At 40.2% G+C, this 24633-nt stretch overlaps 1 protein-coding gene across 1 annotated transcript in view; it reads right to left on the bottom strand.

The window, feature by feature from the left end:
- Positions 1 to 19933, bottom strand: part of tmtc2b (transmembrane O-mannosyltransferase targeting cadherins 2b) — a 94554-nt gene extending 74621 nt beyond the window's left edge. The window contains exon 1 of the mRNA XM_044193730.1: positions 19464 to 19933. Coding sequence (XP_044049665.1) covers positions 19464 to 19546 — 83 coding nt within the window. The 5' untranslated portion in view covers positions 19547 to 19933. The remainder of the gene's footprint in view (positions 1 to 19463) is intronic.
- Between the last annotated feature and the right edge of the window lie 4700 nt (positions 19934 to 24633).

Raw genomic sequence — 24633 nt, 5'->3', positions numbered from 1 at the left:
TTTATAGGTGATAAATGAGCATATGCTGTTTCTTTACATTGTCTGCTGGGCTGTTTTCTATTTATGTGACTCTTCTTGGGAAGCAGCATCGCCTTAACCAGATTGTGGCTGTTCTCCCGCAAACTATTTTCGAGTCTCGGGATCAGGTTACACTGTTTTACATGAACACGGGAAGTTTTTCCAGAGGTAATGAGAATCTGTGCCAGCCCAGAAAAGTGCAAAGCGCACTCAGCAGGGCCCCAGGGGCAGACAAAACAGCATTAAGTATTAAGGCTGCTTAAATGGAAAGAAATTCACTGTGTCAACCCAATTTCCTCATGAAGGAGCGAGGAAGCCATAATCTCAAAAAATAACATGTTGACAGAAGGTGTACGTTCATCTTGCTACCAGTGCTGTGGTGGTAATGACCAAAACAGTGAGGTGCCAAGTAATTACACTGGCCCCAGTCTGTGATCCTCTGACTCACAGGGGCAGATTAGTAGTGATGAAATAGTCAAGACTACTGTGGGAATGAATAACCCGCCCCCCAATTCACCTGATGTAGCAGCTTATGATAGTCCAGAATAGCAACATAGTGTACAAAATAACCTGTTTAGTGCTTTTGAAATGATTAGTCAGTCGATAGAAAATGAACCGTCATTTATGAGGCAAAAATACAAAATATTTTCTTTTTCCAGATTCTCAGATGTGATGATATGTAGCTTTTCTTTTTTTATAGAAAATAATGATTAGATGCAGCACTAAAGCTATTAGTAAGCTATAAGTACTTACTTATATGAAATAGTCCTTAGATTAAGATGAAAAATAGACTTATATGAAATAGTCCCATGAAATAAATAAATGTGGCATTATGAAATAAAAGTCCTATGAAATAAATAAATGTGGCATTATGAAAAAAAAGTCCAATGAAATGAAAACCTATTTATTGATTTATTTAACCATAGTGACTCATTTATTAATTTCATAGGCATATTTATGTATGTATTTATTTAAAATTGACTAAAATGGCATTCCATATCCCAGAGCAAGCTCCAGATAGTGATACTCATAACTCTCGCTCGGCCCGAGCCACTTTGTTTATTTCCCATTTACAGAGCCAGGGCTGTGTATGAACACCGGATTTTGTTTTCAGCGCACACACAGAACGGACAGCTAGCAGACTGTGTGGAGATATTTGCTGAATTTGACAAAAGACATGTATTGTATTAGAATAGCATCCTAATGCCTCCTAAGAAGTGTGATCACCAAAAGGAATTTAAAATAGAATAAGATGAAACCTGGTGAATTCCCACTAAACACTAAATGGTAAATAATGAAATTCAGACATGAAAAAATAAACAAAGATATAAAAGCAAAGAAAAAGAATAAATAATAAAAATAAAAATAATAACCTCACTGGTAAAAGCTGTTTTCCCTCATGCAGTAGCCATAATGCCTTGACTGATAAATGTGACATAAATTCTTCCAGAACAATGCCTGCTTGTGACGTCTTTACAGGCTATTTGTGGCGCAGTCTCTTAACTAAACTAAGCTCAGGTTCTCTGCAAATCCTACGGCATCAGTCCAATCAGCCTCAGAAATCTGCGTGGGCGTGGGTTTGTGTATCTGTGCATGAGCGAGAGACAGACTGTCATCTCTAGCGTACCGCCAGAACAAATCAGCACCAGTGAGCCCTTAATTCACTGATGTACTTAATTACGAGCAAACTGCATGCTTAATGATGAAAGCAGGGACACAGCGGAGGGCAGAACGTGTTGAAGGAAAAGAGAGACAGATAGGGATCATGTAAGACACAGCTGCATGCAGATGTGAACAAAGAAATGAGGTTTAATTATATGAACCTGCTAGCATATCAGATCGCTGATAACAGCGTTCAGAGGAGGACGGGCCTTCTCGGAGGAAAGATTTACCGGCCTGTTTGACCTAGAAGAAGTCGGTGAATTAAGAGTGGGAGGAAGGATTAATTTCAGCCTCCTACCTAGTGAGCCATACACAATCCAGAATTACGTTAAGGTCAAACATTTTTGGCTAGTCCATCTCCCTCTTAGATCTTGATTTATGACCCAGGTGCAGAGCAATACATTTATCTTATTAATATTAACATTTCTTATTGGCCACTTTTTCAGCCACGCTAGCAACTTGGCCCTATGGACGGCAATGTTGGTTGGTCATCCGCCACATTGGTTCACACTGAAATATAACCATTGAATGGATTGCTATGATATTTTGTACAGACATTCATGGTCCCCAGAAGATGAATCCTCCAGATTTTGGATACCCTGTGACTTTATCTCAAGCGCCATCAAATGTCAACATTTGAAAGTCGATGGATGGATTGTCGTGACATTTGCTACAGATATTCAAATTCCCTAGAGTATAAACTGAAAGACCTCATTTCAGCAATAAAAGGCAAGTTACTACACAACAATGAGACAAAGCCACTGCAATCAGTGCTCATAAATCTAAACTAATTCTGGTATCTTATATTTCAGTACAAGTTCACCAGAACTCAGATAATCAATACAACTATTGTCCTCTGACAACTATTTCTGCCAGTGTAACAAATGACTCTGACCACACAGCATAATTCATCCATTGAAGTTCAGTTCTAGCTCAGTCTCCCATCAAAGTAGCGGTGAATGTTGGTAAACCGCTGCAGAATAATGAAATCACATGCAGCAGATGCAATGGAGACCCTGGTCTCTGCCATTCCTGTTATTCCAGTGCAACATAGTGCATTCCTAGAGCTTAGCAGATATTAAAAATTCAAGTCACGCAAACTGGGTTAAAATGCCACACAGTGCACACATTTAGTTCAGCTCAGTAGCCAAAGGGTTCAGGCCAGACTCTTTCATTTGCGGCAAAGAACTGCGCACTTTTGAGTGTCGACTGGCAGCTGTGGCCATCCAGGGGAACCAGCAGGAAATGGCTGCTCAACTGTTGTTAAAAAAAATTATCGGAAGAAGGTATTCATGACGTCTGTCATTCTAGTATGACACTGAAACTGTGGTTTATGGTGAAGGACGCAGTTAAGAGGACTAAACACACACATCGGTAGTGTGAAGGCAGTCATTATCCTCATCACTTTTATAATCCTCAGGGACTGCTTTGAGGGCTGCAAGTGAGGGACCTTCAGTGAGAGGCCTTCAGCAGCAGCACTCGAGGTGTGCTCACAGGTTTTTATGAGGTGCAAAGTGAGCTATTATTCCCTCCAACCTATCAGCTGCCTTTCCTGAGGGCGAGGAATTCTCTTTAAACCCCAAAGAAAAATACTTGTATATGGATTTTTATGACTTGAAAAGTGTACTTGCAATTGACCTATTCCCTCTTTTGGCTTAGAAAAGCTGAGTTGGAAGGTGAGTCTGCCAAAAACTGCACTGCATGGTAGGATTCTGTACTACTGTACATGCAAACAGATGAATGAAGCATGACAGCTGGTTTCAAAGTTGGAGCCACAACCCAGGAAAAAAAAACACAGGCTCACACCGTCTCTGCATTAGTGTCTTTCGCTTGTATTATTCATGTTATACCAACAAATTATTTAGGCCTTGCCCCAAGCAAATGCCAGTATTTGGTGGAAGTGATGGACACCATTTTCCCCTACATATCATGTCAGCTCATCTATTTCCAATAAAGCAGAATTGTGGTTATTAATCTTTGTAACGATTTCTAATGTGGGATTTGAACTACACACAACACAAGGGTGTGATGTCTCCATTTCTTTTGTAGTGGGATTCCATGTAATGGAATATCAAAAGCCTTAGTTTGGGATCGACATTGCATGTTATGTCCTTGATATCACTTACAATGATGGGCAGTTAAAAAGAATTATTCTCTGCCTGTAGTATGGAAAACCACATGGTCAAACATATGGCCAGTAAAAACAAATGGCCTGTGTCACTGAGATATGTTTTTTTTTAATAACATCTCAAGTGTAGTGTGACAAAATGGTTGGTTTAAAGCTAAGGCCCGGATGAGAACAAAGAGCTGCAGCACTATTTCCACACCCTCATCATGTAGTATTGATCTTCCTGTGGGTCGTGTATCCCCTTTTTTCCCCTCATACCCCCCTCCACTCAACTACGCCTCAGGACTTGTGATCTCATTTCCTCAAGCCAGTAAGGAGGCTTTAACAAATCAATTACCAGCCCCTTGTTGATTAGTTCTATTAGAGCCCACCACCAGCCCTTGGTTTTGGGGCAAAACACTATGTTTCAGTCAGCCAATACTGCTCTATGTTTAACTCATTCAAACTCACGAAGCTCCACCAGTGCTAACTGACTGCCAAAGCAAAATACGTTTTACAGTACTGACATTAAAATCAGTTCTGTCCTCACTAAAACATCAACGGTGGTCTTCAAAGCAAAACAACAGAACATATTATCCCATAGAGGAACATGGGTTTTTAGGTATGAGGCTGGAAACATTCTATATTGTAAACAAATCCCATGAGCAGACAAAATCCAATAATGAATTTATCCCAAGTATTGTTTGTGTAGCCAAAGCCAGATATAGCTTACTTCTCTGTGCCATAGAACACTGTTGTTTTCCAACAACTATTAAAAACACATCAATGAGCTACACCATTGCACTGAGTGACATATTCCATCACTACCATGAGCCTGGGCACTGTAGTTTAGTTTATTTTCAATCCCACATGCAATGCTGCCGTTTATACTCACTAGAGCACCAAAAATGTCTATTAATCCTCAACTGAAAGTAGTCCTTAACTAGTGCACTATTTACTCCTGTTTAGATAACGTTAACTAAGAAATACAGTGCCCAGCTGTTTAAGGAAATAACTGAGTTTTTATTTAAATAAAAGATATAAAAATATACTTGTAACCTGTTTCTTTTTTTTTTTTTAGATTTATGTCTAAAGAATAAAGAATGGGCTTTATTTATGGGCTGAGTGCCACTGAGTTTTGAGAGAAAGAGAGGAATGACAACCTTATCCTTTCTGTTCATTGTGAGCAACGCAAAATCATTTCATAGTTATCCATAAGAAAGCAGATGATTTAGCTGTACCAAAACTCTTGAGGTAAACACTGACACTGCAGTGAGCTGGTGTTTTATCCAACTCATAAATCTCACAATTATCTGACTGGGCCTACTGTATACTGCAGAAGCTGGTCCCAAATAAACAGCCTTAAATCCTGCTCAAATAAATACAGTCCCAACAGCTATAAACACTTCACCAACTGAGCTAATAACCCAAACCAAAGCTGTTGAAAATAATGCAAGCAACTACGTGCTGTCAAGCCTTGTAGACATATACTGTATGAGGAAATAGTGTTTACTTCTGGCATTTGGTTGAATGATGCTGGAGATATGCCAGGATATTTGTCCACAGTAGAGGGTCCAGTTATGAATGATTTAAATGAGATTCAGTCATTTCTGCTCAAGTATTGAGACAGTATATGTTGTGTTTGCATTGTTGGACTGCCTCATTAACCTGCATCATTTGCAGTAAACACCATAAGGCATCAGGTGTGATTTAATATTTGTCTGCTTTCATTCAACACACAGTGTGTTCCTGCTAAAGTGTGTTTGACCTCCTAAGTATTTGCTAATGAGGGCATTAGAAAACAGCCCAATTTCTATTCCGTAAAAAAAATAAAAAAGTGGAAAATGAGGATAGCAGCTCAACATATCAAATGTTTATGAAGTCTTGTTGTGATAAGCTAAGGCGAGTTTTCCAGTAAAACTAATGTTGGCTACTGCACAAAGCTGGCAGGGAGATCAGCCAAAGGTTGCACCACACACAGCTAAACTTGCATCATAGCGGCTTCATTGGATTGACAAGGTGGAAGCTCTCTCAGCTGCTCCACATTTTAAATTAGGGTCTTGTCATACTGCACCCAGTGTTTTTGATGGATAGTGTTTACTTATTGTGCAGAGACTGACAAGTCTAGATTCATTATGATACACAATGTACCATAATGCATTTATGTAGAGAGCAGTTGCCCGTTATTTCATTAGCGTTGCTGTTTCCAACAACCACACTACATTATCTACAGACATACTGTATGAAAATGTTCAGAGCTGAACATCCAGGTAGACATCAGGTCAACTGCACTGAGGTTTATGAATATGCAAGTGACCTCTGCTTGAAGGTTTAGAGCTGTCAGAAAGTGTAACTGGGTTGAGGTGAAAACACTGTGCATGCACTCACAGAGGAGAACTCGGTTTGATCTCTGTATCTCCAGCTGGGGTCAGTACAAAATGTTGATTCTTTGATCAGTTTTTTAAATAAAATCAAGATGTTTGACCAGCTTTGATACACTTTGATCTCAATCATCATTTTTGTTTTGATTAATACTCTGATCAAGATCAAATGCACCTTGCCTTCAAGGTTCTTCAAGCTTCAAGCTTTCAGTTTAGCCAAGAATCATCTAGCAATCACTATGTTTACTTTTTCAATTTCTTAGAAATTCTACAACTTTAGCATTTTTTTGCATGCAGAAATCCCCTGCAAGAAAGGTATGGAATATGGGTCTAATTTAATTAATCTAAATTAAGAGAGGTTCAACAGCCTCTCGACCAGACTAAAAGGTTTAAAGTCTTAATCTGGTTTAGAATGCGACATCTACTGCTGCAGCAGCTGACTCACCCTTGGGGGTCCACTGACAGTTACAGAGTAAGCCTCCTAAGTCAGACAAATCTGCAAATAATCAAAGCTTGAGACAGAATCCTCTGTTTTATTAATTAATGTATCCCAAATCTATTTTGAAGATGCAACTGTTTATATTAGAAAAACATTCAGTATCATCCGTCTGTTATATCGTTTTAAAAAGAAAATGTAAGAAGAGGTACCTTTGCCAATATTATTATTATTTCAGTATTATCCGTAGGGTTTAGAGGAACCTGCAGAACCTATATAATAACCTATATTCTTCAGCTCTGCTCAGGTTTCTACCTCCCACTCATTCTCAGGCCAAGGATTATCCGGCTCACAATGATTAAAGATATTTGAATGGAGATGAATCTGCATCAATCAGATAATGAACATGATGTGTGAGACAGCAGAGCTGGTTTATTGAAGAAAACCAGAGGTCTTCTTAATAAATGCCATGAGATCATTCATAATGATGATTATGTGATTATGGCACAGCTATGAATGTGTCCTTTCCAACGATATATTCACTCAGACAGTGTATTGTAAAACTATTAGGCCTTGGCAACATGCAGTATGACTGTCAAGACAAATTTTAGTAATGTATTGAGGAAGTGCTTTACAGCACATTATTCTAAATTTCAACTTAATGTATTCTTATTTCCATTTTAAATATTTAGCCTTGGGTCAAGCAGGTTGTAGAGACAAAGCATAGCTTAATCACGGCTCTCAGTTGGGAAATTCTAATTGCACAGGGTGAAAGCCAAGTTTGCAATTTAGTGTAAAACACAAACTACCCATGAAAACAACAGCCAATTACACTGGAAAAAACAAATGTGCAACCATAGCCAGACTGAGAACGAGGGATAATTTTGTGTGTTAAATAAATAAATACACTATAGATTAATAAACTAGCCATGGAAGCAAATGTAAATTGTCATTAAATAAGTCAAGGGATCCAATAATACTGGCTAATGCCTCATGTCAAGAAGCTTTCTCCCAGATGCAGCTAAACACTTTTCTATTGCAAATTTCCTTTGTATTTTTCGACTTTTCTGTACTTTGCATGAAAAGTTGAGTCCATAAACACTGTCTGCTGTTTAAAACTTTCATTAAAAAAAACCTTTGCAAAAGAGAACAATCTTTGAAAGACAAGTCATTTTGTCTGCAGTCCAGAGCATCTAGAAAACTGGTATATCTTAGAAACAATTATTTTATTCTTCCACAGAAGTCTGATTTTGTGATTTCCAAAGACCCCTAATTTGAGGAGGTCAAGTTGTTACCGCAAATTAAAAGCTCATTGAGCAGGCAAACTTGCCAGCGTGTGTCCTGCCAACTCATCTGTTCATTGTGACAACCTGTATCCATCATTCATTCACATGATTTATGGCCAAATGTCTCCAACAGTAGAGTGTGAGATACATCATTATCTCCTACATAAATCTGAACTGTACTTGTAGGCCACAAGCGAGATCACATACCAAAGTTTTTGTGAGGTTTTACTCCCTCATGCTAGTACATCTTGATACTAAACTTAACCTATTTTAGGACGTTAACCATTCACACAGAGAGTACATTTTACATACAAATGTATACTGCTGTGACGCTGCAGGAAATAGACATAAAAATCATTAATTTTCCATTATGGATTTGCACTTCGTTGAATGAATGAATGGGCTCTGCAACGGTTGCCGGAAGAAATAAATGAAATCCTTATTCACCTAATAAGGGCCGGCCATCTGGGTGCTCACTGGGAAACTATGGTGGATTATTCCTTCGCTAAAAATCAATAACCTCTCAATGAGCTGCCGGTGGTAGATGCAAGCTCCTGAGGAAAACGAGAATGTGAGCTGCAGGACGTGCGGTTTAGGAGGTGACATAATCATGCCGCCAATCAAGGTCTATTGTCTCCAAACAAGCCCACATGGCAGGTACCCCAGACCTGCCTGCTTTACTTCAGCTGTCATATGGGAGATTCTTCAGCCTCATCAATCAAGTAGAGTGATGGGCGCACTGCATTAGCAAATGTTTCAGAGTAGTACTAAATGAGAAGCGGAGGCAGGGAGAGTACTGCACAAGTCATTTAATCTAGTGTTTAGTGCTGATAATGTATTTTTCTTTACACAAGTGATGGAAAGCTGCCAGCAGGGAAAGATAATTTCACTTCTTCCCAGACAGAAATCGAATCGCCTCGAGAAGTTTTTTCATATAAGTGCCATTCTCCTCATAGCACAATTTGTCTTTTTCCGAGATAATGACGTGTTTCTAGAAAATAAAACATTAAGCCTGACATTGTTTTGGCAGACAAAAGAGATGGTTTGAGGTTTCTGAGTGACAGTTTGTTTGAACAGTCACGAGCCTCATGTGTCTGAGGGTTAGGGTCTTCATCAGGGAAATCCATCCACGGGATGGATTTCCCTTAAACTGCTTCCTAATTAAAACAGCCGCTGATGTTTGTACCATGTGGTGGCAAGAAATGTGTCTACTGTACAAACTAGAAACGTTTGTAAGAGCCACTTGGGGGATCCGGTGTGGTTTTGGGCCCTCTTAACATCTCATCAGGTAAATGTTGTAAGCTGGAGTTCACAGTCAGGACAACACATGCTTACCACAGACTGAAACAGATAGCTGCGAGGCCTTCACAGTCACACTTAAACAATCAAGGATCAGACCTTCCATCTAATGCCATAATGCTCTATCAGTCATTCTTTCCTTCTTGCCAGCTCTGCTCTTTTCTCTTTTGCATACCCTTAGTCTCTCTCAGATGAAACATTTATTTTTCTTGAGAGCATTTAAGAAGTCTCATTATTCTGTCATAGCAGCTGACAGCGCTTCTCTCCAGATCCTCAAACCTCAGGGGCTTGTAAACGAAAAACAGTTGTGCACACTTTCTCCCAACCCAAACTTCCTCCTTGGATCAAAAATAAACTTGGGCCAATTGTGTGTATCCACCTCCTGCCGAAGAGGAAGACCTCACTTGGCTAAATAGCCAGAGGGGAAAGTCACACATGCGAAAGGTCAAAGATGAGGAGAAACACCATGGCCATAGATACTGAGGGTCAGTGCTCAGCCAAAATAAACCACTGAAATCAACCCTGTAAACCATCATGATTCCATCAATCTGTCACCAGTGTGATTTTATTCATGATGACAGAGAGAGAGGGAGAGTGAGCACGAGAGAAAGAGAGTGAACGAGAGAGTTGGCTCTGTATGTGAAATACAATACAACACAAGCTGTTCTCCATCTGGAGAGATGTCAGACTCGTCTGCCTCACCAAGCCATGACAAGCTACATTAGAACTAGTCAATTGACACCACATTTGATTGGATTTGGTTTTGCCACATTCAAACACCAAAAATAGATGGGCCAAAACCTTACTTAACATGACTAATTAAAAATAAAATCACTTAATTAAACAACTTGGAATATTCGACAGGTGTAGCAAAAACAGTAGCAAAAAGCCAGCACCAGGAGTAGGAACTTATCCTACATATATATATGGTATAACAGGTTTCATTCTTTCATAACCCACACAGCAATTTAGCGAAAAGCCCCCTACGGCTGAGATTACAGCACTGGATTGGATTCAACTCTTGCCCTCTCTCAGTGTAGCTACTTGATGAACGGCTTGGCAAGGGTCACATCCAAGTGGCTTTTTTAATTTTTTTTTATTTTAAACTTACTTAAATGAAACTATACGAGAACCTGGGCCAGACTGGTCGTCTGGTTGTAAATAACCTGTGGTGTCCCAGAGGGTGGCATACTGCAGGCTGTTGTGCTTTGCACGCATTTTGCCGAGTACTAAAACCACGCATTGGGTTCCCAGGGCTCAACAGTATCAATTAGAGGCAGCTTGTGAAAAGATGTGCTTCCTCTGTTGCTGTGGTCTGGTCAGAGGTAGGAAGTGAGGGAACAGAGAGGGAGGACGCAACTCCTACAGCAAGGACTGTTCGGGTACAAGAATTTGTCTTCAATTTGCTCTGTCAGCTTGTTCACAAGTCCACAAATAAAGAAATGTGTTCTACAATACACACCAGAAGTGTACAATAATGTTCCCTCTCTACAGATACCTCAGCTCAATGACTTGAGAGAAAATCCAGCATTAGAATACAGGCCACATGGGGTACATGTTTAGTTGCAGCAGGTTACCCACAGTGGCTAAACTGGCCAGACCACAGGCCCACTGTGCTGCATTTGACTCACTTACCCCACTTAGGAAACACCAGATATTGTAATCATATTTGAAAACCGCTTTAACCACAATAATAACACAAGTCAGAGAAAATCCAACACTTGTGCTCTTTACGGAAACCTGAACTTGAACCTGACAAGAGAGAGAAAAGGTCCCAACCAATGACTATGTCAAATTAATAGAAAATTTAACACAATTACTTTTTTTCATTGAAGGCCCGATGTACAGTGCTAAAAGTCTGTGATTTCTTTCCCATGGGATCAACAGTAGCTTTTGCCAGGTTGTCCCAAGCAACAAGATTTAGACCACTGTCAGCCATTTCATTTTGTTTGGTTGCCACTACTACAGTAATAAAAAAGTCCCTCCCAACAAGTCCTCCAAATTAAATGTCAAAATACGTCATTTGTATCTGCCCTTTAGAACGACACAAAGAAGCATTTTATGATCTGACGCCCCTATCAGCAGGACAATTTAATTTGTCTGTGCCTCTAAAAAAAAAAAACGTTACAAATCACTGTTGAAAAATACCTACATTTTATCATGTGACAATGCTATGGTTAAGGTTTAGTTAGGTACAAAAATTACTTGGTTAGGTAGGTTTAGGGAAACATCATGGTTTGGGTTTAAATGACATTATGATTAGGAGAGTTACGTCACCATGGTTACAATAATAAACACATGGTTAAGGTTATGCTTAAAGAAAACAACTGTTGGTCTGAAACAGGAAATGAACAGCAGTCTCCTGTGTTCAAGTCTGATATTTTGTTGACCCATCCATCCACCCAATCTTCTCTCTATGTGGACTTTGCCTTATAATAACGTCTCCTGACTACCTCCTTTGCTATCGTCATAATTACTACAGCCGCTAGAAGGCTTTGTCACTTCAACGTAAGCATATTATTTTGGGGCACTTGCTGAAACGACTCTTTTTGTCATTCTTCTTGGGAGGACAGTCTCAAAAGTCGTCTGTATTCCTCAGTGGAGAATCTTCCATAGAGATGAATGAGTGCTGCTGTTGCACTGATTTCCTCAAATTCTAAGACACAACGCATGGTCAGGTTATTCTTGAAAGCTACACAACCATTTAATTCATTATCAAAGACAACAAACCCTCCACAGCGAGAGCACCAATAAGTAGATTTGGGTTATGACTAAAATATGGCAACCATTCTGTTTTGACTTTCCAGCTAAACATCTATGCCACCCAAAACTGACAAGTTGAGCTGGCATATTCATAACACAAGGAAGCTTCTGTTAGCTTACTAACTGTGAATCCTCTGCCCTCTTTCCTCTGTCTCGCCATTTGAAAACACTTACCAGAGCACGTACGACTGTAATGAGTTCACCCAATTGGTTCTGACAGGTTTGGTCCGCAAAGCTGCAGCAGTTTTCTGCTCTGTTCAAACAGTGAACACTGAGGTCTTGCTTCTTTGTCCTACATAAACAACAGGCCAACACAACCAGGGCTTAATTCCCCTCTATTTGGGGACAAATGGCCTCCTTCATTGGGCCCAGGGAGAACAGAGGGACTACACAGCCGCCTCTTCTTACAATGGACAAAGGCATTGCCCCGAACTGGCCAACTTATGTCATAATCTTATCGAAACGAGCCAGTCCTCCTTGTCAGAGAATAAGGACACTGAGATGAAGAGGCCCGGTGAAGAAGGATAGCCTTCTCCTTTTCCTTAATGAAAAGAGCAAACTATAGCATCCCTTCTGGATATGTGGGACAGGGGAGTTTTAGTTTCTAAAGGCTTGGGGTTCTCCGCTTACACGTCGTGCCCCCTCTCATCCACAGTCCTGATAATCCCATTAATATGAAGAGGGCCAAGAGCCTGAGAGTGGCCATGGCTTAAGAGCCATCAGCCAGCATTAGCCCTCGAAATCCAAACCCTTGTCTAGACCCATTAACAACTTAGCTCGGCAGAGTCAAATCATTTGAGACCCATGTTTAATGATGGGTGCATAACCTATAGCCAGCATTTACCGATCATTACACCTGTTCAAAACATTTTTTTCAGGAATGCACAGAGCTCACACACCAGATGCATCATGTTATTTGATTATAAAACCGACTAATCTCATTTTGTTGGTCAAACAGCACATTTGATCCATCATTTTGTCTTAGTGTATTCCTTGGCAGCTTTAATGTCTTTCTCACATTGTTGAGTAGCTGTGTTGAATGTCTGCCATGCAATACTGACCACATGAAGGATTTGCTTATTGGATGATTCAGTTCAGTATTACACATTATTCCCATTTGAGGTGATTATTATTGTTGTGTGTGTGTGTGTGTGTGTGTGTGTGTGTGTGTGCAGTATACTGTACTGTATGTGTGTGTGCTGCTATTACCACATGATGTATTAGGAGAGATAATCTGTTGGCTTTTAATTAAATACCCAGGCAAGGAGCACTGACAATACCCAAAGAGGACTGAGGTTAACATCTTGTGCAGTGCAGTGAAAACAATCTCTAATGCCTCCATCCACCACCAAGCAGCAACCCGACATCTACATATGGCCCATTTCTCATCCCACTGCATACCAGTCGGGTGATTACAAAGCATTATAGCCTGATTAATGCAGCTTTGAAGCAGCTTGCTCTGGCCGGGCTAGAGCACAGCAAGGGCTTACACGAAACGATGGGCATGGAGACTGCTCATGAGTAGCTTTCAATCCCACGGTGAGACCAGTGACCCAGTGCTGTAGGGTATCACAAATGACAATCAACTGAAACAGGCAATCACTGGAGTGACTCCGCTCCCTACACCCTGCCACATATATTCAGTTTCATCCAACGGTAGATAGCAGTTTGCTCCAGTAATCAAAGGGAGGCACCTTCAACCCCACACTGGGTTCAACTCCACATCAAGCAATCACAGGTATTTAAGACTCATGTATGTATCAAGTTTCTCAAGACACTAGACATCATCTGGACCTGGAGGTTATGGGTGTCCGGTGGCATCGAAGGAGCATGTTCCTTATAAAACGCCATCCAGGATTACTGTGAATAAGTGAAACACTTGGACTACAGCTTAGTGGGGCTACCATGCTCAGCACTACAACCTGCTACTGTTCACACACATCAGATTTGGGTGCAGCGATGTTTAAAATCCCTCTTTTAGCTGCAGCATAGAGTATAAACTGTATCCTCTTTATAATGAATGCCAGATTTGTGAATAGTTATCCTGTTAGTTGGCTTATTATAGCCTGCCTGACGTTACTAAAACACATAACACAAAGAAAAATATTTCATAAGGATCCCTAATGCAATGTGTGCGTTTCCGCACACTTTACATGTTAGGAGGCGCACCAATAAAACACTTTCTCAAATTTAATCACTATTGCACATTTTCCAAAGATACAGTATAATGAAGTCTTATTCTGGGCCTAATGACAGTGAGGGAGAAAAGAGAGAATCATATCTAGTCAGCTGTTTCTTATTGACCTAAATCTGAACTCACTCTATCCAAGACTCTGATGCTTCAAGTAATTCTGTAGGGTTTTGTGGGTAAGGGAAGCAACTCACAAACACATCAGAACCCCTCATTAATAGTATTTTTAGAAACAAATGAATTTCTGCAAGGCTAGCTTATCGTGCAATTGTGGCGAGGGTGAAAATAACTATTTCTACCCTCATTGGCTATCTTTTGGAAAATGAGAGCTTAGGAAAATGGAGATCCAATCTATCTGTGGTTAGACACTGAGCTGATCTTTCCGGGCTGCTGTAGCTCAAGTAAAGACGGTCACAGCAGTGGCATATTCTAATGAGAGATTCATCCATTTCTGTGAAATTACTAGATGGTTGGAGATTAGTTATTGTTTCTGTGATACTTTGGCATCTTGAGAACAAAATGAGAAAGGAACTGGAATGAAATTTGTTAAGAACTTTTTACATCCAAGATTGTTGACACACAACAGCTACTGTGTCTGCCTTAGTCTCAAGTTGGTGCACAGTAATTGTGTATAATCTGTAAACGTTGCTCAGAAATCACAAACACCCTCTTCCCCTCGTCTGAGAAAATCTATCAGAGAAAGTGTGGGGCCAACAAGATTGGGCAGGATGGCTCCCACATATCTCCTTCCTCTCCTGCCAACAGATTGTACTCCATGGTGGCTTGAGGGAGGAAATGCAAGAATATAAAAGTTTCCTCCTCAAGACAACAGATCGATTGCACATTGAAAACAGCCACTACCCCACTGGTCATCAGAAATCTTAATAAAATCTGCATCTTAAAATCTGCAATAATCTCTTTTATTGGCCACTTGGGTGCAGCAGAAACAAGCTGTGAACACACTTCTTATCATAGCCATTTGATCCACAGTTATTATATAAATTTTGATTATAGCCACTTACGATAATATGACTATATGTGCTTTTGTCATGAGGCCATCTTCACTGACTCTATTACGCACTGTATGTGCCATCGGGAACTTTGATGTCTACATCCTGGCAACTGCATGCAAGCACAACATCCTCCATTTGAATCCACTTCAAACCTTCCCCTTCAAACTGCATAAGGGAGAAAAACTCTAAACTGCTTACCAAACGGGACCATCTGGAGGCAGTCGTTGGATGATGGGAGCTGGAGGCCTAACAGGCTTTGGGGGGTTGTTGAAGGGAAGGCAGGCAGAAAGAGAGAGAGAGAGAGAGAGAGAGGAGCAACTATATCTACCAAACCATGTCGTGAGTCCCTCTCTGCAGGCAGGACGGTAATTACAGGGCGCAGACAGAGAAAGTCTGACTGGGAAAAAAGCGGAGATACTCAAACTGCTGGGTTGCCGCCCTCAACATAACCGCAAGCAGCCCATCCTACAGTATAGGCCATGAGAGTAGGGTTCCAGATCAGTGCACTGACACACAGTGCCAGGGAAGAGGCAGCTATGGGCAAAGACAGAGTCCACGTCATGCCAGGTAGGTCAACACAGGCTGGTCTCCACCTCACAAGGACCACACAGAGCCTTCAGATTGTACTATGCAGTACATTGGAGTATACGTCTACTTTTCTTTGTTTGTCTGTGCATCTTTGAAGAAACTGCCTACGATACATGATACAAAATGGAATAAAATTTAACAAAAATGAAAAAAACAAAACAAAAAATAAATAAAGATCCACTACTGTTTTTTTCCATATCCCGGTTGGTATGATCATTAAACAGCATGAGTCACAGCCCAAAGCGTGGTGGTGTGTGGCTTCTCTGCCGTCATCGACTCGGAGCTCACATCAAACTGCATCAGCATGAAGTGTGCGGTTCTGCCCCCAATCCCGACTTCTCTAATAAAGCTTTCGGGGGCATAGAGCAGAACAGCAACTCGCCTTTACCAACTGTCTGAGCGTTATAAATCATCGCCCATGCCCAGGGAGGCTGCGTCCTTCAGCATGACCCGCAACCTTCACACATATTCACACAGTCAAAACCTTACGACATCACACCAGGGCAGAGAAATGAGGTGGGTGTAGTTCATCACATCCGTCAAGCTCATGACAGGGAGCGATAATCCATGAAACCAGTGTGTGTGGGTAGGCTGAAATATACCTTGAAAACAGCCCAATGATTTCAACAGTTACATGGAGAAAGTGGCTGCCTTTTTGATTTCACCGCTAGTATTTTTACCTTGGTTAACCTGCGGCACAAAAGCTTTTTTAATTTGGAAACTATAAGGACTGTGACATCTGCAATCAAGCTAATTATGCACTACTGCCTTTATCAGGTTTTGCTGTTATACCGCACCTTTCTAGCGTGCAGGCTTTCAGCAAGTCACAGATTATTACGCCAGTATTTCTCCTCTGACATTTATATGGGCTCTCCCATTCCTTCACTCAGCTCTAACTGTAGATTACAGCAGCAGAGATATGAACTACATGATGTGTGATTCCCATTTTCCAGCACAGGTGTCAAAGCTGTGTATGTGCTAATGATGAGTGTGTCCAGGGGAGGGGAGAGGAAAAGCTCCCCGGGGCGATTTGGCACCATGGAGCAGCCACTCTTCAGGCCTGTTGTTTTTATCTAGGGAGGGGCCGTGACTGACTGCAGGGTCAAACAACTGCCTTGCATGCATTGCATTTATTTATTTATTTTTACGGCATGGAGGATAACATTTCTTTTAAATCATGAAAACTGTTTTTTTTTCTTCCTTTAACTGTCACCTCCTGATGGCCTTGGTTACTACTAATGGAATGCATGAAGCTCAAATTAATGTGTAACTTGTGAACTTACCTTTGATAAGAAGTATATGACGCCGGACACACAGTTGCCTTTTTTTTTTCTTCAAACACTCCCTTCACCATGACAAGAATAATAAATAATATACGTATTCCACTACCAAACGAGACTACCAGCCAATCGATTGCAAATCCTCAGGTGTCTTTTATGCCAGCTCTGTAACCCCTAGCCATTTTACACTCACAAACACACACCACAATTTTGGATCTTTTTATCACTAGCTGAGCTAAGTCAATGCATTGGTTTCACAGCCAGGAGCAAAAAGGTGGCACAAACTGTCTTCTCACAGAGAGGAATCAATGTTGCACTGTGACAAAATATCCATATTTAATTCTTCTGGAACTGTTTATACTAAATATTCAATGAAAGTCGCCGAGCTTCATTTTACTTTTAAATGCACACCAAATAAGACATCAACTACAGATCTTTATTTTCGAGCATGACGCCTTATATTCTGTAATACTGATGTCCTTTGAGGTTCTGAAAAACATTATCTGAATGATCCATAAATTACTGTCAGACTCACAGTTAAAATAAATCCTGCCTACAAGCTGCAGGGTGTTGGGTAATGGCAAGCTCGCAGTTTGAATTATTGTCATCCACACACTCAGTATTTTCCATGATGACAGCTTCTTTACCATCACCAAGTCACATCAGCTTTTTTTGTTCTACACAAGCACAGCATTAGCAAGTTAGATCAGTCCGTGTGTCCAGGGCTGTTTCACTTAGCAAAATTATACATCTCTGTCGCACCCTCCCCCAGTGGAGCCCAAAGGGACAGGAGACGGCTGCTAATTACAAGCCTGAACCAAACACATGGTGTTAAAAACAGATAATGCTGGATGACAGATAGCCTCCTGCAATGAAAAACATGCCAGAGACAGAATACTGTACGTCAGAGAAAATCCCTGGCTGGGAGTGGAGAACTCAGTCATTCATCTCTTTCGTAAGAAGCCTGCAATAACTTGGACCCAAAATCTCATGGTAATAAATAACATTATGTTAACATCTCTTCACAGAATAATCAGGGTTTGGTTTTCTGTCTTACATTAAAAACTTGGAGGCTCGAGGCTCTCCTGCAACCACACAGCAGCTGGCTCTGCAGCAGAAGTCATCAGCAGCAGTAGCCTCTCACCTCTCCACAGTGCGGCCACTCCCTGACAGGTTTATGGACACAGGACACCATCTTTCTTGCACAGGAGTTGCTAGAATCACCTGACCATAACGCAAAGTGCAAAGGCATAGCGACTCCACTGCAAGAAAAGTATCAGACTTTAAACAAAAAAGCCTTAGGGAATGTGTTAAGCAGGAAGTGTTCTATGTACAGTGCAGAGGAGTAAGCAAAGTTGTAAAGGAAATACACCACCAGTTGATGTGAAGGGTGTTAATGTACTGTTTGTTCATGAAACTGTATCCTCTGGGTGTGTTTTTATAAGCTGCGCCGCACCTGTTATGCATACACACAGGTGTATTCACTCTTAATATCTAGAAATATTAGCTCATTATTAATCAACCTGTATTAAAATGATAGCAAGATGCATTATAGTGATGGCAGGAAAACAAAGATACCTCTGACCTAATTCGAGGCGTGCACAGTGCATTAATGAGCCTGAGGCACTGACAACCATTCAGCCATCAAATATCAAAAGGCCAGCTTTGAGTAATGCCCATGCACTGCGCTCCATTCCTCAAACTGACAGTTTCAAGTGGAGGGTGACAAGTTCCTGCCTACTTTAAAGTAAATTAACAACAAAATACTTTGCTCAAAGTTTCAGTAGGCTGCACACTTTGGCAAAGGGACTTCTGCTGTGGAGTGAGGAGAGTTGTTTCTCCTCCAGAGATCAATTATTTCCTCAGAACAACTCAAGACTTAGAGCAAGTCCGGACTCTGGAGACTGCAACACTTTGCACTGAGCACACTGCCTATTTACTACTGATTTCACTGTCTGTCCTATGGAAAACTATAGTGATACTAGAAAGATATTAGTGAAAAAATGCTGAAGGAATATGATAGGAATATGTGAAACTACTGCATGGGCATGATCCCAATAAACTTATTAAAACACACACAAGTGTCTGCAGGAGAAAGGATGTAACAGTGATTTCCAAGTTACTGGCACACTGTACTACTGATAGGTGATTATAACCAACAGAGCGATCACTCTACAGCTCTTCAAAGCACCATACTCTATTGATAAATTGATACTTGCCTTCAGACTTGAGTTAATGAAAAAGCTGTGCTCACGTGAGTTATGTACCAGCGTTGCTGGTGCAATGAAATAGTGCTCACTCAGAGTTATGGCAACATAATGAATGAAGCCTCTTATTCCTATGCTGTGGTCCAGAACTGATAAGGTAGAGATGAGGAGATATAGTGGAGACAGTGACGTTAGTAACATGGGGCTGGATGTCATTCATTCACCCAAGTACCTGTCATCGTAGCAGAAATCGGCGCCCAGAGTGTTGACATACAGGACCAGAGCCACGGCGCCGCACAGCAATTCTGCAAACATTTCTCTGTCTCGCACACACGCGGGGAAATAATAAAAACAGAAAAAAATAATACAACGACAAAGATGCAAAGCGAGACAGAGAGAGGCAGCGAATCCAGATCTCTATTCCCTCTCAGTCCCAGTCTTTGTCAGGATGTCTCTTCGAAAACAAGTCCGTTTCCCCCCCCATCATCCTCGCTGAAGTGCACAAAGTGGTTAATCCATAGGTCGCTTTCTGTCTAACCCATGTTGGTCTGAGCTGGAGAGCTTTCTGTCCTGCTGGGAGCTGGGCAGAAAATAAAACGCGAGCAGCGTTTAGTGAACGTATGACAGCGAACCGCACGCCTTCCCGACACGGAGGAGGATCGGCGCTCTGATGCTCAGCGGCCGCCCGCTGCTGGATGAACGTCGAGGTCGAGACCGCTGTCAAGTTAGCCATACTGACATCTACAACTTCCGGTTAGACTTTTAAAACAAAGCTCGCTGATGAACGTTGCATTTTCTGAGCAGTACTACTGCCAAAGGTTTGAAAGTTTTCCTCTAATTTCATAACGTAAAAATCCTGTAGCAACCTTATTAGGACTGAAAAAAAGAAAATGATTATGATGTTACCAGCCCACATTTGAATGCACCGACTGCATGTATATTTCCATTTCTGCATTATTTGATATTTGATATTTTACATGTTGATGTTTACATGTGTGTAGCTATTCTCACTTAAAACAGCAATTAGCGAAAGTAGGCCTATATACAATAAAACTTATTTATATAAGTTTATCTCTATCACAGCTTCTATCCATATTCATTGTCCTAGTACTGGGTTCTTGGTTTATAATAGCTCTTATGCTTTAATACTGAGATAAATCTGCTTCACTTCCGCTCCTGCTCTTGGTGTCTCTGGGTAATTGACGTAGTCGCGATCCAAACGCATGTGTTTAGGAGATCTCAAGCGCATGCGCACTTACTCATCTCCGGAGATGGGATAAATCACGCTACATGATGCTGAGACCCGTTGGTAAGGGTCACTTACTACAACTAACTGTAATCCATAATATGGTGGCGGTCCTCAGAGTGACGTTCAGGGACAACTAGGAGTTTGTCCGGTGTGTACTATGGATTCCCGAGCATAATCATGAATATTGTATTTAATTTCACTACTATTTCATTCCCCAGCGGTTACCACCATAATGAATGAAACAGAACAATGAAGAGCACAGAGTACTTGTATAGGTTATAGGTTAATATGTATCTCTTATTCCTTTATTAGGATACATAATAATTAAACCCAGAGGCCATATAAAGTACAACACACTGGATGATTTTTGTGTGTTGTGAATGATTTTAGTGAATCCGACAACTTTTATTATGATACCGATCTGGCTTCAATAAACTAAATATTGATCACAGCTGCAGAAAACAGCAGCTATAAAAGGAACAACGTGTGTGCTTTGACTTCTGTTTACTGAAAAAAAAGAGAGAAAAGGTTAGAAAATTCACCGCTGTTTTATTTAAAGCTACTTTATAGTCTGCTTTTAGTAGAAATCACAGTTTTGTGAGTGGACTTCGGTCATTCTACAGACTAGATTCTGTCAGAATAGAGACCACTTTGATCAATAAGACTGGGTGTCTGATTAAATCATAAAGGGAAAAACCTTTTCCTTTACTTGATGTGAAAAATAGGTGACTTGTTCATCACACTGGCTACTAAGAGTCTCTTTAGTGTCACTCCAGTAATTGCTTTCTATTGATTTAGGTTTGACCAGACTAAAAATGAGTGTACACTACAGCTGGACCCACAGTGACCAGTAGAGGGCTCACAGAGCATGATGTCTGTGGGGAGAGAGAAAACACAGTCATTATTTCAGTCTCTGTTGTACAATGTTATTATCCAATGATTATCTCATTGTTCCAAAATTACCCATTTAAAACACCGACAGAATAAAATGAGTGTTCTTTTCCGTGATGATAATGTCTGGTAGTTATTATACTTTTCTAGATTGGATCTTGTATCATCAATTTCAGGATGAACAACATGTTTTAATTTCCAAAAACAATATACAGCATTTTAAAATCAAAGTCTCCCACTGTTCATGGCCGTTAAAACGTTCTTGGACTCCCTTCCATAGAGGGTATTGCACAATATAAAGAAGTAAGAGACCAGCAGCAAAGAAAGGAGAAAAAAAGAATAATTGTAAAAGTGCTTCACAGACAAAGCAAGTAGCCTGGCCCGCTGCATATTGATTCAGGGTTGTTTCAATAAACAGACCCCATCTGTCGGAGCAGACTTCAATGTAGCCTTTCACAGGACAGCAGCAGGACACTACGATGTAACACATTTCAGGAATTAATTAGACTGATCAACCGGCACAAGGTTTTTGCTTCTAGTCTACAATTCACTGAGGACTGATTAAATATCCAAACATGACTGATCCAACCCTATTTTCCCATCAGGTTCAAAGCATGTGCACATGTGCTACAATATCTCACTGTATTAAGCTGCAAGAAACCAAAACAAATGTCCTGTAATTACGTCCTGTGCATGTATAGATGCTCTTCTTTACTTCTCAGGTGTCTGTCTGTCTGTCACTCCAAACACCAAAGGAGTCATGGGGAAAAACTGATAGCCTGCATCTTAGATTAGGATGTTTTAATTGCTTGTGCTTTATTATCCACCACCAGCAGTTGTGGAAAGTAACTAAGTAGGCTACATTTACGCCAGTATCGCACTTAAGTACAAATTTGAGGTACTTTACTTGAGTATTTTCATTTGATGCCACTACATACTTCTAATCCACTACATTTCAGAGGGAAATGTTGTACTTTTTACTCCACCACATTCATTTGCCAGCTGTAGTTAGTATGAACTATTTTGAAAATCACTTAATCATTCATGGCATTTTTCAAGCAAAAATGCCAAACATTCCTCAGTTCCAGCTCATCATTTGTAAGAATGTGCTGCTTTTCTTTGTCTTGTGTTATAGTGATAATACATATCTTTGGGTTTTGGACGTTTTCCAACATTTTATACAGCAAATGATTCATTCATTGATTAATATATACTGTATTTAAAAAACAGGAAGGTTAATCGATAATTAACATAATCAGTAATGAAAATAATTGTTAGTTGCGGCACTATACTTTATAGATTAAGACATTACATACAAAACATGTGCAGAGCTTATAAAATATCAGTGGTGGAGGAAGTATTCTTCAGATACTTAAGTAGTAATACCACACTGTAAAGTCCTGTGTTGAAAATGTTACTTAATAAGTATTATTATAAAAATTTTCTTAAAGTATCGAAAGTAACAGTACCACTTTGACTGTTACACTATTATTTTTACTGATGCATTTGTTTTATCCAAACAATAGTCCAAATCCCAAAATGATTCAGTTTACTGTAATTTAAGACAAGGAAAAGCACTTTCTCACATTTGAGAAGCTGGAACCATGAAATGTTTGGCATTTGTGCATGAAAAAATGAATTAAACAATTATTCAGCTGTCAAAATAGTTGCTTATTCATTTTCTGTCAATCGACATATTGATTAATCGGCTAATCTTTCAGCTAATATTTTATAGGTAGTTTAATGTATAATAATGCATCATGTTTTCTAAACTTATCATATGTTTTATATGTAAAAATCTTAATCTGAAAAGTAACTATAGCTGTCAAATAAATGTGGTGGAGTTAAAAGTACAATATTTACCTCGGAACTGTAGGAGTCATACTATAAAATGGCATTAAAGTAAAGTACAAGTACCTCAAATGTTTACTTCAGTACAGTACCTGAGTAAATGTATTTAGTTACATTCCACGACTGTAAAATATGATGCATTGTTATAGATCAAACCACCCAACAGTATATAAAGGAATTAATATTAGCTCCACCTTGACCAACTTTAAAATGCTGCTTACATGTTAATGCATTTGCAATAATAATCCAATAACATGATATATATAATAATATAACACCCACAGGGGCTGTGTTAGTACTACTTTTACTTACATACAGAATATGAATACTTCTTCCACTTTGTGAACTTAGCATTAAGTGACAATTCAATACAACTTGACTTCTTTTGTGACCAACTTGAAATTAAAGGAATGAAGAATCATGGATTGAGGGAGTCAAGTTTACATTACTTACCATTTCTATATTAATGCAGTTAAATATTTTATAGACTAAAATATAATTTATTATTAAAAGCATTTGGATTGGAACTTCTGTGTGAGGGAATCATGGTGACTGTACATTATGATGGTAAGTTCTCAGCTTCACACATGTAAAGTGTCCGCCAAAGTGAAAACATGTGCATGTGTGTGTGTGTGTGTGTGTGTGTGTGGGGGTGAAGGAGAGAAAAGAGGGGGTGCTGATCTGTATGACAGAGGAGGACCTCCCTGAATGTCTTTGGATCCTGGACGGCTTAAAAGAATTACAGGGACACTGCTCTGGCTGTTAGATAATTACAGGTTCAGATCCACGTCTGAGGGCCAAATCACTTCTGCATGGGAAAAAAAAACGACGAAGAAACGTGAGTGTGGTAAAACAGAAAGTGATGCTTGATGCAGGCTCTCTTAAGTATGGCTTTGCATGAAGCCAGGAGGCTTGATCTACTTTGTGGGTATTTTGGAGGGACTGACATTCAGCAGAATATTAAACAAGAAAACATACAAAGCACCAAGAAATGCACACTGTCCCCTCACACTTCTGCTTTTCAACCTTTACTTCGAAAGAGACTCTCTAGCAATCAGGAAAAACATTAGATCATTAGTCTGAGACATTACCGCTGAATATTCGTCTCCACACAGCTTACTCAGCAGTAAACTACCATCAGAAAATTACTTTTCTCTTTAGAGTTGATGGTGCAGCTGGAGAGAAAGTAATGCTGATGGATAGATCAAGTGGAAGTGGAAGAAGAATGTGTCTATCAAACAGGACGCAGTGGCATTTCCATTAATATAATTTGTCGTTCTCTTTTTTCATTAGGGAGTTAGCTAGTCAATCCACGTGGCAGGTCCATTAACTGTGACGGGAATGGAGGAGCAGGCAGTTTGATGGGCCTTCTGCTGTGCTGTGCTGTATGAAGCGTTGGTCTTGGGAGATT

This window comes from Siniperca chuatsi, linkage group LG4 (genome assembly GCF_020085105.1).
Source record: "Siniperca chuatsi isolate FFG_IHB_CAS linkage group LG4, ASM2008510v1, whole genome shotgun sequence".
Classification (NCBI taxonomy): Eukaryota; Metazoa; Chordata; class Actinopteri; order Centrarchiformes; family Sinipercidae; genus Siniperca; species Siniperca chuatsi.
Note: the sequence above shows the minus strand (reverse complement) of the source record. Positions and strands in the feature narration are given on the sequence as shown.